Source organism: Botryllus schlosseri, chromosome 16 (genome assembly GCF_051294905.1).
Source record: "Botryllus schlosseri isolate E-star chromosome 16, Bs_hap1, whole genome shotgun sequence".
Taxonomy (NCBI): Eukaryota; Metazoa; Chordata; class Ascidiacea; order Stolidobranchia; family Styelidae; genus Botryllus; species Botryllus schlosseri.
The window spans coordinates 22,132,005-22,145,930 of NC_137251.1; the positions used below are offsets into that span (position 1 = coordinate 22,132,005).

At 42.9% G+C, this 13,926-nt stretch overlaps 1 protein-coding gene across 2 annotated transcripts in view; it reads right to left on the minus strand.

The window, feature by feature from the left end:
• Positions 1 to 13,926, minus strand: part of LOC145459365 (pre-mRNA-splicing factor 38A-like) — a 78,611-nt gene that overhangs the window by 1,771 nt on the left and 62,914 nt on the right. For both annotated transcript variants that reach the window (XM_080338018.1, XM_080338019.1), the window contains exons 2-8: positions 7,498 to 7,633; positions 4,179 to 4,338; positions 2,813 to 2,934; positions 2,674 to 2,759; positions 1,415 to 1,575; positions 184 to 276; positions 32 to 118 (exon numbers count right to left, since the gene is read on the minus strand). In XM_080338018.1, coding sequence (XP_080194144.1) covers positions 32 to 118; positions 184 to 276; positions 1,415 to 1,575; positions 2,674 to 2,759; positions 2,813 to 2,934; positions 4,179 to 4,338; positions 7,498 to 7,627 — 839 coding nt within the window. In that variant the 5' untranslated portion in view covers positions 7,628 to 7,633. The remainder of the gene's footprint in view (positions 1 to 31; positions 119 to 183; positions 277 to 1,414; positions 1,576 to 2,673; positions 2,760 to 2,812; positions 2,935 to 4,178; positions 4,339 to 7,497; positions 7,634 to 13,926) is intronic.

Here is a 13,926-nt window from a genome sequence, read left to right on the forward strand (position 1 = left end):
AATTTGAAAGCATCCTACAGAAACAACTCACTTGTCTTTATCGGACTTGTGTCGCTTCTGATGAGGCGATCGTGACCTTGACCTGGATTTTTCCCGATGCCTCCTTTGTGGCGACCGGCTGTTAAAGCGATATCAAAGTTAGTCGATGCAAATCGCTACAAGATTGCGAAATAAATCTCATACCTGCGATGTCTTCTGCGGGGTGACCTGCTTCTCGATCGCGATCTTCTGTATCTGGGAGACGGAGATCTTCGTCGGTCGTAAGCTCGTGCTCGTCTACAATTTACAGCAAAATTCAAACGCTATGTCAATGAATGGCTAGACCAGTGGTTCCCAACCTTTTATGACGCGTCACCACCTTATCAAGCTCGACACAGATTTTTGTTCCCTACAGATTCACGGATCCGAAAAAGAGGACATAGACACGGGAAATTTATTCACTTTACTATGATCTCTAGTGAATTGACTTAAAAAAGGGGTCATTTTCTGAATAGGTGCTCGAAAAACCCTAAGTTGAACTTATTTTCTAGTGAACTTTCGTGTCATATGCAGAATAAGCAATGTTAATTAAATATATCTCACTGGACGACAGGACGTTGTAATATTTTCGCTCTCTATCATCCCCTTCGGCCTGAGCAAGGGTAGTTTAATTGGGATTTGACTCGGGCTGGTACAAACTGCCAATCTAGTTAGCTGACGGTCAATCAACTACTACTTTCTTAGTAGTTATAGTTCAAGTGGTGCATTTTGAAACATGAGTAGTTACAATTCTAGTTTGACATTGAAAAAAAAATTGACTAACAACTAGGAAGCAGGTGTCGGAGGTAGTCGTGATACCGCTGTTCTGTTACATTCTGTTCTTGCAGCCATTGCCGGCTCAGACTCATCACTACTAACTAACAATGGCGTAGTCAGAGGATGGGCTCTGGGTGTTGGAACCCCTCCCATTTCAAACTGGTACTGATGTCCATATGCAATACCAATCCTATTCCGATAAATTAAAAGTTGCTTCAGGATTGAACTTAGTTGGTTGTTTTAGTTGATTACAGATTCTTAAACACCGTTAGTTCTAGTTGCTGTCTTTTGAAAAGTGATTAGTTCTAATTCTAGTCCTAGTTGCGAGTCTTGAAATGCGAGTAGTTCTAGTCGTGGTTGCAAGTTTAAATAAAGTAAGTGGGCCCAGTTCTACTTGCGCACTTTGAGAATCCAGTAGCTCTAGCTCTAGTTCTAGTTGAGAGTTTTGAAGAGCGAGTAATTCTAGTTTCAGTTGCTCATTTCGAAAATGCACTAGTCTGTATAAGTCCGACTAAGTGCTCCATAGAAAAGATCACCTTTGTGTCATTGTGCCAGAGGTAGCCCGAAGGAGCTCATGCCGCTAACAAATGATTTTGCAGGAAGAAGGCAAGAGGTCTACCTGATCGGGGATGGACTTCGATGTCTCCTGAGGACTTCTCTTTTCTCAGGCTCAGGGGAAGGTGGCTCGTCATCACTGGATTCGCCGAGATCATCCAGGTCATCGTCCAGAGCTGATATTCGGATGTCAAGCTTCTCGTTCTCTTCCAGTATATGACGTTTCTAGATAGAACATAGAGTAGAGTATCCAGAAGGAACAGAGTACGGTTATTACCGAGCACCGAGAAGTGTTTTAACATGAATATTATCGATCTATTTTCGAGATTATTATTCGGAGGTACATAACTTCAATATTAAATTGGATGATATGTTGATTTTGAAATGAGCCTGAACATTTTCGGCTGACACTCGTGTAATCGTCAGCAACTGATAGCGATTTCAAAAGAACATTGTATATCAACTGCTAATCAATTTGGCGATAAAATTGTAGATATACTATGTTTTTTTTACAATTCTCTACAAGTTGTTGACGATGACCCCTGGCAAGTGTTAGCTGAAAATACTCAGAATAACAACAACACTAGTACAATATGCTTGTTAATAATAAGACTTCAATATAAATTGAATAATATATTGATATGGAAAGAAATCCTAAACATAAACTCGTCAATTCTCTATATCAGTGCTTCTCAACCGCCTGTCCGCGGATCGAAGCTGGTCGATCAGCAAGTTTCACGACGGTCCGCCAAATATATTATAGTTTCACATCTCAACTGAAAATGCAAGAGGTTGAAAGCTTGTCTATTACTTAAGAGAAATGAAAAGGAAAATTTCTAATTGATTGAGAAATTTGGAATACGGAATGCATGATTTGTAAAAGCGTTGGACTTGGAGTACGTCACAAGGCAGCAAGAATTGTACGGAGCTGTTTTAAAGTATCCTACAATTGTTTAAGATGAGGGAAAGCTAATATGACATTTAAACAAAATTCATTCTCTTTCGACAGTACAATTTAGCGACATTTGGCAGTATAATCGAGACTAGCATACAGCAAAGTCGTATTTCTTTCAAGAGGAACCGAACATGCAAACCAATTTAGATGTGTTAAAAAAACTTCGCCCAGCAGGAATTTCAATAGGCTATGGAACCACCTATCATTGGCCTACGTGAAATGTCAAAAAGGCAGCATCAAAGTATTTTAGGTTATTGTTTTGAAATTTGGTACTTTTTTACCTGTCCGCGAGCGGAAAAAGGTTGAGAAACAGTGCTATATATCACCGAAAGGCCAGGAAACGATGTCAATACAATCACGTTGATTACCTGTATTCTTGGTAGAATCACGTCACACACTCTATCTTCGTGTAGCAACGAGTCGATATATTCGTCGATATGTGATATCTCAAAGTCTACAAAAATCAAATTGTTTTTGAGAAGTCGACTTGAAAACGCAGAAACTCACTCCCATCTCTTTTCTGGAATTTGATTTTTCTGAAGTCGTTATAAAGAGGCTCGAGATATTTGTAACAATCTATTGAAGTACCGGTAAGTCTCATGTAGAACGCACCGAGGCAGCGAACGTACCTGCAGAAAGAAGTAGATGCTTATCAGGCCTAGTCCAACTGCATAACCACATTTGATCGTATCTAGGAATGCCATGCTGCCAATTTCAAGCTAGAACTTGGATTGTTGAGTTGTCTACAAAAACGACGCAAAAAAAATGTGACCTTAAGCTAGATGTTACATCTTTTGAATATCGACCGGATATATCATGGCGTTATCGGTGAGTGTGCTAGTGATCGGTATCGGCTCAAAAATACTATATCGGTCGGGCTTTAGATATCATTTCGATCATCTTCACCAGCTGACCTCCACAGTGTGATTAGTTAGGAATGCTGTGAGAATGCATAGTCTCAGAATTGCTAATCCCCAGCAATATTTTTTACAAGTTCATGGAATATTTGCCATCGTAGGCCATTTACAATTTCATATTAAATAGGATCGTGTTAACAAGAAATTCTTCCGTTGTCAAGGACTTTCGATGAGCAAATCTCCACAGACGCTGTACAGTGTACACTACTAATATAATAACTGTAGTAGGTATCGCTGTTGAAGAGTTTGCATGTAAATAAGCCTGAAGTAATATAACTCGGGTTCAAAATCAGGATACCAAATGCTGAGTACGATTCGGATTATGTGCAGGATTTGAACAAAAGCTACGAAAACCGAGCAAAAACGATACCGGCAGGCATTTGTATCTACCAGCTCTTCACCAGTAGATGCAGCAAGACTGAAAACCAGTAGTTCAAACTATAAAGTTAACGAGTATGTGACAATGTGACATAACCTAAGCTACAGTACTTTGACGATAAGCAAAGCAAGCTGATGTCCTAAAGTAGGCCTACCTGGTGCAAGTGCTTATTCAATGGTTGACATGGACACAGTTCATTTGAATGCTATCTGAAGCTATCATGGAGGGCCATCGGGTACATTTATAATTGTGAAATTATCTATTACTATCATAGGCGCCGACTTTTACTTTTACATGGGGTGTCCAAATGAAAGAAGGGAGGGGTTTGAAATAGTTTCAAATTTACCAAGTTAGCATCAAGTTATTACGGTCTAGTACATGAGTAAATGCCTATAATACATGGACAGGACAAGATTCAACGTGCTGAGGAATTTACGGGTAGTATAAGTGCGCGTAAGCTTGCCAGCCAGTTCAGTGGTTAATTAGCGATTCCTCGATTTCGCTTCAATATCAAATACGACCACTGAAAGTGGCGCAAGAATCACGGCATAAAGGATTATAAATTAATTATTCTCACTTGAAATCCTCGGTTTTTATGAATTCCACAATGATGTCCTTGTCCGGCTGAATTTGAAGCATCTTCAGAGTCAAGCATAAGAAAGGTGAAGGTTTGATGTTGCCTCCGTACACACCGCCGATGTATTTCAGTTCCATTGCCTTGTCCACAAGAAGCTCGGCTACAGCATAAGAGCGGAGTTGTGTCAATACGCATGTACACAGTTCATGTTCTATGTTTCATCGGAAATGAAACTACAACTGTTAATGCGGGTGGGGTAGGTTGGGCGGGGCAGATTGATAGGAGCACTTGCAACTGAATCGAGTATTCATTCAAATGATTTGAGTCGATAAGTGAAAGATGAATTTTTGGATAGCTCAAATTATACAATCCTAAGAATCTTGAAACCTCGATTGGTCATATCGCAGCATAGGCCTAGGAAACATGCAGTACAAGCAGAGTTGGATCAATTGTAATTTGTAATTGAGCTGAATGTAATTAATTACAATTTTTCATGTAATTGTAATTTGATGGAAATTTTACTTAATTACAATCTCAATTACATTTTCATGGAAACCTGACAATCACAATATAAAATAATCATTTTATCGATCACTTGTTCGTCGCACCAGTGAAAATCCGGTACGAACCAGGATGACGACAAGGAGCCTCAAAGGCCTTAGTAAACAGTCACCACATGTAATAATTAGCCTATTTAAATCGGTGTTCTATGCGTGCTGCGTTGTAACTAGATAATTCGGTCACGCTAAACCGTTTCCCATACTTCAGTAGCAACAGAAAACTTTGCGAATTACAATATAGGCTAAACCAGTGGTTCTTAAACTGGGTGCGTGCCTCCTTGGGCGGCGTGAAAGCATCTGAACGGGACGCGACGTTCCAGTGAACTGAAATCTTTTCCGCCCTTGGCCCGATTAACCTCCGCTTTATGGTTATTGCTCGGTGAATAGTCTGAATTTCGTATTGGAGAATTCTCTCATCAACAGTCATAACCTTCCATACCATGAAACTATATGTAGGGTTTGCTAACTTTCTGATTTCATTGTGTGCTATGACGATAAGGGGGACACGAAATATTCACTGTCATAATGGGGGGCGTGTCTAAAAAAGTTAGAACCAGTGGGCTAATCTAAATCTTAATATTTCAAAGATGGATGAACAGCAAATAAACTCTTCTGAAACCTGTGCTGAACCATTTCCTACACCACGGTCAAAGTTTTTTTTAAATCTCTGACCAGTACCTAGGCTTTTTGCAACAATAGCAAAAAAAAATTCAGCTTTCCAACCAAGGCTTCATCTAACTTGATCACGCATTTGTAGAGATGTTATCCCAATCTTGGCCAAATTTACTGTCGCCAGAAACTTTTCGCATCCTAATGTTCATCAAATGCAAACAGTTTCCGAGCAAGTGAAAATGTAAATGCGAACCAAATTATTGTAATTATTAGTTATCAGGAGGTTCTCTCCTTTTGCATTTATTTCAATTTTACGCACCTTATCGGTATCATCCTTATCGCTGACGCCTTACCAATTACATTTCATTATCCTGACTCAGCTCTGAGTAGCCGAATCGTTTGATTACATTACATTGACTGTTCTGTAGCCTATTGTCTGTTAGTCGCTCAAACCTTTGGTTCTTAACAGTCGCTTGAAACATTTTTCTGTGCTTGTAGTTTTCAGTGCTCATGATTAGGAATAGTTCGAATACGTTCCAGTTTTTTTAATTATAGGATATTCTACATATCAGGAATGAAACATTAATCGCTCGAGATTGTTGCTAATTACGTCGTTATGGCTGTCAAAGAACACCTCTTTACTGAATCAATTACCTGTTCAAAAATAATTGTAATTGCAATTATAATTGTAATTAATTACATATTTAACAGTAATTGTAATTGTAGGCTAATTGTAATTCAATATTTTTAGCATTGAGTATTTGTAATTGTAATGTAATTGAAACATGCAAGGAAGTAATTTTAATTGTAATTGTAATTGAGTTAAAATCTTGTAATTGATCCAACTCTGAGTAGAAGGCTACACACCATTAGTGGCTTGACGGTTGACATCGGTGGAGTCGTGATCAACCCACAGCATTGTCACAAAGTGCAATGAAATAGGCATTACCATAAAAATACAAAATTGCCTTCATTGAGTTGTAGACCTGGCCTTATTTACATTATGGTCTCATCAAATGTACATGTTTGAACTTTCCACATTATTCTTATTCTTACAACGTCATAATGAGTGGCACTCTAATACTCGATTCACAATCGAATCATTCAGGTACTAGATTTTGTATGGTTCTAGTGATGAGAGCCTAAGTGGCAATGTACCTGAATAGGCCGTGATCTGATCAGCTTCCCGAATTTCGAGAATAGATTTTCTTCGAGCGTAACGCCACGTTTACATTGATATAGAGGGCCAGCGGAAAAAAAGAAGAGAAGAGAAAAAATTAACTCTATTTTCATGCCAGATGACCAGTGATTACAACAACATAACATATCATTGCTTAATATTGCAACACAGCAACAAGCATGCAACATTATAAATGGCTTCGACATTTCAAAACAAAATTTGTGATCAATGACAGGAAAATGAAGCATATAAACAGGAAACAGTGATAAACAGCACAGCAGTATTTTCCATTTAATTATGCAGGACACCAAACCTGTTAAGTATCTTTGCCACAACAGCACACTTCATTTTCACTGCACAATTACTTACGGCTACAGAACCCAGTCGATTGCAGGTTAGCCGATAATATCAAGGCAATATCACAATTTCAAAGAAATATCGGTATTAGCCATGGGAGGTCAAAAATTTTGGTTCATTTCAAGAAATGCGGATCTTTTGAATAGCCTAATGGCTGGACACATCGGGGTTCAGTTTTATCGGTATGTAACACAGACCGAACAAACCTCAGACGTACATTGTCCGACTGTCAGACCTGATATGTTGGCAGTCTTTTTATGCGGACATGCTTTAGAGCTGGCAGACTGTGTTGCCACTCGGACATCATGTCTAGGGTGTGCTTAAACTGTGCTGCCACTCCGTCATTGTCTCTGGCCCTGGGGAGGGAGCTGTTCGGACATCATGGCATCCTTGTTCTATTCGGACTGTATTGCCATTCGGACATCGTGTCTGACTGTCTGTCCGGGTTCTGCGATATAGCTGAGTAAATTCACAGTGATAGCTGCGATAGTGGAGTATATCCACGGGCCAGCTTTAGTTACAGTACACAGTTCCAGTTCAAAACCACTACCAATTGACTTATGTTCTGTAACAGCTTACCAGTAAGAGCGACAACAATATAATAGCTTACCAGTAAGAGCGAAGCAGTCTTCTTTCCAGAATTTACTGTCATATATCCTAGAGCGTATAATTTTCTCAACCAGATACTGGGGGTTAGTTCCCTTCACAGTAGCAGCTTCCTTTACAGTTCTATTGGCCATTATGATCTGAAAGAATTCACCAGTATTATACTTAACGTAGGGATGGATCAATCAATCAATAGGCAGACTATATTTTCATCTGCCCAAAGGCCAAGACACACACACACACACAATGCGATGTACAATTAAATAGTATATTCATATTGAAATGAACCCGAATATTCGTCGGGGGTAATCGTCAGCAACTAGTAGAGAATTGGAAAGAACATTGTATATCAACAATCGTATCACAAAATATCACCTAAAAATAGTACATTGAACGCTCTCTCATTCGAAATTTCATGCTGGTGACGTCATATTTTGAGATACAATTGTTGATATACAATGTTCTTTCCAATTCTCTACTAGTTGCTGACGATTACCCCTGACGAGTGTCAGCTGAAAACATTCTACAGGGTTGGTTCGATTGGTTTGAAATAAGGTCAGATTTGTTTGAAATGAGGTCAGTCTCATGTTTGAAATGAGGATAGTCATGTCAGAAATAAGGATAGTCATGTTTGAAATAAGGATAGTCGCGATATTCACTATAAAGTCAGTTGCAGTGCCAGGCACGACTTCCCAGTGGTAACCCAGTCCGAACACATCCCAGACACGATGTCCGCACACGCCCCAGACACGATGTCCTTGCGTCAACACAGTCCTAACACACCCCAGACACGATGTCCGATTGGCAGCACAGGCCGAACACACCCCAGACATGATGTTCAAACACGCGCCAGACACGATGTACGAGTGTCAATACAGGCCTAACACGCCCAAGACACCATGTATGAATGGCAACACAGACGGAACACGCCCCAGACACGATGTCCGAGTGTCAACTCAGATCCGAAAACAACCCAGACACCATGTTTGAATGGCCGAACATGCCCCAGACAGGATGTCCGATTGGCAGCACAGGCCGAACACACCCCAGACATGATGTTCAAACACGCGCCAGACACGATGTACGAGTGTCAATACAGGCCTAACACGCCCAAGACACCATGTATGAATGGCAACACAGACCGAACACGCCCCAGACACGATGTCCGAGTGTCAACTCAGATCCGAAAACAACCGAGACACCATGTTTGAATGGCCGAACATGCCCCAGACACGATGTCCGATTGGCAGCACAGGCCGAACACACCCCAGACATGATGTCCAAACACGCCCTAGACACGATGTCCGGGTATCAACACAGGCCTAACACGCCCAAGACACCATGTCCGAATGGCAACACGGGCCGAACACACCCCAGACATGATGTCCAAAGTCCAAACACGTCCCAGACACGATGTCCGAGTATCAACACATGCCGAACACGCCCAAGACACCATGTCCGAATGGCAACACGGACCGAACACGCCCCAGACACGATGTCCGATTGGCAGCACAGGCCGAACACACCCCAGACATGATGTCCAAACACGCCACAGACACGATGTCCGATTGGCAGCACAGGCCAAACACACCCCAGACATGATGTTCAAACAGGCGCCAGACACGATGTCCGAGTATCAACACAGGCCGAACATGCCCAAGACACCATGTCCGAATGGCAACACGGACCGAACAGGCCCCAGACACGATATCTGAGTGTCAACTCAGTCCGAACACAACCCACACACCATGTTTGAATGGCCGAACACGCCCCAGACACGATGTCTGATTGGCAGCACAGGCCGAACACACCCCAGACATGATGTCCAAACACGCCCCAGACACGATGTCCGATTGGCAGCACAGACCGAGCACATCCCTGACATGATATCCAAACACGCGCCAGACACGATGTACGAGTGTCAATACAGGCCTAACACGCCCAAGACACCATGTCTGAATGGCAACACAGACCGAGCACACCGAACACAACCCAGACATGATGTCGGAACACGCCCCAGACACGATGTGCAATTAGCAACACAGTCCCAACACCCCCAGACACGATGTTAATAAGGTTAGTCATGTTTGAAATAAGGTCAGTATCGTGTTTGAAATAAGGATAGTCATGTTAGAAATAAGGATAGTCATGTTTGATATATATATATAGGTCTAGCTCTGTCTGCATTCAGACTAAGAGCACCATCACCGAGGTGATGGAAATATCCATCGAAAAAGGACACAGCAATAAAGATTTCAAATATAAATTAAATTTCGCGTGAAAGTGCTGCTTTCGAAAATGTCCTGATGTCGGTATCGTTCCGATTAAGGACATTGTTCATCAGCGTTGCAGACGGTCTTCCTTTCTTGGTTCTCCTTTCATCTTCAAAGGTTATCGACTTCACGACACTATCATTAGGTTTCCGAATTATGTGGGCAAGAAATTTAGCTTGTTGGTGATCAATAAAGGATGAGAGATCTTCAGTGCGACAGATTTTATGAAGACTTTTATTACTAATTTTGAAGGCGTGGCCGGTTCCCTTTCGAGTGTAGCCTCCATGTATCATTTTTCGCAAAAATTGTCTGTAGCAGACATCCAGGACGTTTCTTTGATTTTCTGAAAGAGACCATACGCTGCAGCCATATGTGAGTTGACTTCTCACAAAAGCATTTAAAAATTTTATTCTTGTACCAATCCAAATTCTGAAGTTTCGAAGCAGGTATTTATTGGATTGGAAAGCTGCATAAGGATAGTCATGTTTGAAATAAGGTTAGTCTCATGTTTGAAATGAGGTTAGTCATGTTAGAAATGAGGATAGTCATGTTTGAAATAAGGATAGTCGCTATATATTGACTATGAGGTCAGTTGTAGTACCAGGCACGATTTCCCAGTGGCAACCCAGTCCGCACACATCCCAGATCCAGTCCGAACACATCCCAGACATGATGTCTGAACTCGCCGCAGGCACAATGTCCGAGTGTCAACTCAGTCCGAACACAACCCAGACACCATGTTTGAATTGCCGATCTCGACCCAGACATGATATCCGAACATGCGCCAGACACGATGTCAGAGTATCAACTCAGGCTGAACACGCCCAAGACACAATATCCGAATGACAACACAGACCGAACACGCCCCAGACACCATGTCTGATTGGCCACACAGGCCGAACACACCCCGGACATGGTGTCTTGGGCGTGTTCGGCCTGTGTTGATACTCGGATATCGTGTCTGAGGCGTGTTTGGACATCATGTCTGGGGTGTGTTCGGCCTGTGCTGCCAATCGGACATCGTGTCTGGGGCGTGTTCGGCCATTCAAACATGGTATCTGAGTTGTGTTCGGACTGAGTTAACACTCGGACATTGTGTCTGGGGCGTGTTCGGTCTGTGTTGCCATTCAGACATGGTGTCTTGGGCGTGTTAGGCCTGTATTGACACTCGGAAATCGTGTCTGGCGCGTGTTGGGACATCATGTCAGGGGTGTGTCCGGCCTGTGCTGCCAATCGGACATCGTGTCTGGGGTGTGTTTGGACATCATGTCCGGGGTGTGTTCGGCCTGTGCCGCCAATTGAACATCGTGTCTGGGGCGTGTTCGGCCATTCAAACATTGGGTCTGGGTTGTGTTCGGACTGAGTTGACACTCGGATATCGTGTCTGGGGCGTGTTCGGTCTGTGTTGCCATTCGGACATGGTGTCTTGGGCGTGTTCGACCTGTGTTGATACCCGGATATCGTGTCTGGGGCGTGTTTGGACATCATGTCTGGGGTGTGTTCGGACTGGGTCTGGGATGTGTTCGGACTGGGCTACCACAGGGAAGTCGTGCCTGGTACTGCAACTGAATTTATAGTGAATATAGCGACTATCCTTATTTCAAACATGACTATCCTTATTTCTGACATGACTATCCTCATTTCAAACATGAGACTGACCTCATTTCAAACAAATCTGACCGTATTTCAAACAAATCGAACCAACCCTCCTCCAATGCGATGTAGTGAACAGATATAGAGGAATACCGAACGACCAACCGCAACCAGTCGGGGTCTCTTGAACTGGCATGCACAATGCACAATTGCACATGCACCCCTTGAGGCCCCGTGGATATACTCAGTTATCGCAGCTCCCGCAGCTATCGCGGCTATCTATAGATAACTTAAGGCTAAAGGCTAATTCACACATGCACGGTTCCCGGCCACGATTTTTGCCGTACGGTTTTCCATCGGGCCGGCCGGCCGTGGAAATGTTCACACATGCACGATTCGTTCACGGCGTCTGTCGCTACGGCTATCGTACGGTCGATTTCTTCGCTTTTTTGCTGCCGTACGGAAAGTTCGATCAAACGAACTTTCCGTGGCTATCGTTGCTGCCGTGAGCTCAGTCGAAAGTGTGCTCCTATGGATTTAGCAGCTTGTTGAGATGAATGTATTGAGTAATTATCGAAGAACAGTGCTTATGTGTTGTGTTCAGGGTGTATATTGGTTGTAAGAAGAAATATATGGGTTGCCGGTGAACTCGGCACTTGGTGAATTCGGCCGGACGAACTCGGCACTTGGTGAACTCGGCACTTGGTGAATTCGGCCCTTGGTGAATTCGGCCATCGGGAAATTTTGTAATAAAGTGTATTAACAGCTATTAATATGAATTATTAAACTAATAATAGTATTATCAAGTGATTGGCAATCTTGTAAGGAGGCAGGTCAGGGCATGCGTAGATCACGCAGTCACGGTGTGATTAGATCACGTGATCACGGATTGCGCAAGCGCGGGAGATAACGCGACGCTCGCACACCGACCACGTCGGCTCAGTGTTGATTTGACTTGGCGTGGGACGGACGGACGACTTTTGAGAAGATGGATATCTGTGTTTTATGTAATAACGAAGTTTTAAAGGATCACCAATAAACTTTTCCCACAAACACAAACAAAAATTTATAAACGTCAAAATAAATTGTTTTTTTGTGCCTTTGCAGAGACGGATAAGGGTTGGGGTGGGAGTATTAGGGTTGGGGAAAGGGGACTATTAGGGTTTGGAAGGGGGATGTTAGGGTTGGGGGAAAGAGGGATATTAGGGTTGGGGAAAGGGGGATATTAGGGTTTGGGGAAAGAGGGATATTAGGGTTTGGGGATAGGGAGATTGGAGGTGGGTTAGGGTATCCCAAGATTAGGGTTGGGGGAAAGGGTGATTGGATTGGAGGTGGGTTAGGGTATCCCAAGATTAGGGTTGGGGCCTGGGGGATGTTAGGTAAGGGGGGATATTAGGTTGGAGTAAATGTGGATATTAGGTGAAAGGGGGATTGGAGGTGGGTTAGGGTCAAAGTTGGGGTTAGGATATCCCAAGATTGGTGCCGAGTTCACCGGCAAACATTCCAGTAACCAATCATGGTGACCGGTACCGCTACGCGATCTACCACGGCACGTGATTCTTCTTTATCTGAGATATATATTTAATGCATTTTTATTACAAAATTTCCCGATGGCCGAGTTCACCAATGACCGAATTCACCAAGTGCCGAGTTCCTCCGGCCGAATTCACCAAGTGCCAAGTTCACTGGTAATCAGTATATGATTGCCAGTGAACTCGGCCCATGACGAATTCGGCCTATTGAACTCGGCCCATGACGAACTCGGCCTATGACCAACTCGGCCCGTGGGGAATTTCTTAGTATTAATGATTATAAACGTCGTAAATTGTAGTATTTGTCGGAGAAAATGGTTAATTTGGGAGTGACGGACATGTCGTACGAATGCTGGGGGAGGGCAGTATACGGCCGTAAACCAAACTTTACGCTGATTGGTCGAGAGACAGTGGCCATGGATACGACGCAGCAACGGAGGACGCTGCATTTACCTAAGCCTAGTTGGCACTACGATGTATTCCTATAGCCGTCTAGACTAGGGTTAGTTCGGATATCAATAATTTTCACTATCCGGATAACGGATATATCCGGATATTTTGGAATTTATCTAACCGGTTAACCGGATAATAACTGCTAAGTGAGACAATCGATTTCATTAGGTCTGCATGTAAAACGGATCGCAAAATCATTACACAGTGTTATTGTAGAGTAGGCTACCTACCTACGCGCGCAGTATGAGCGAATACGAGAAAAACCACGCAAATTTAATGTTCACTGCTTCTGCAATGCCCTCTTTATAAAGCACAGATGCATCAATTGTAGGATCCTGTAGCCGGGACCGGAATTTTGTAACAAAGAGTCCACGTTCATTGAATGCTTTTTCAGCTTCCACAGAAGTGGGCTGAATAGAAAGCAGCGCTTCGTAGAGAGTCAAAAGGTTGGCAGGTCGTACGTCGGAAACTTCAACGGCTTTACATCCTTTTGACCATCCTTATGTTTAGGTTTTGAGTACTAGAAGGACGACTAGCTGATACTGGAATTGATGCCGACATGATACCTCGCTCTAATTCTCG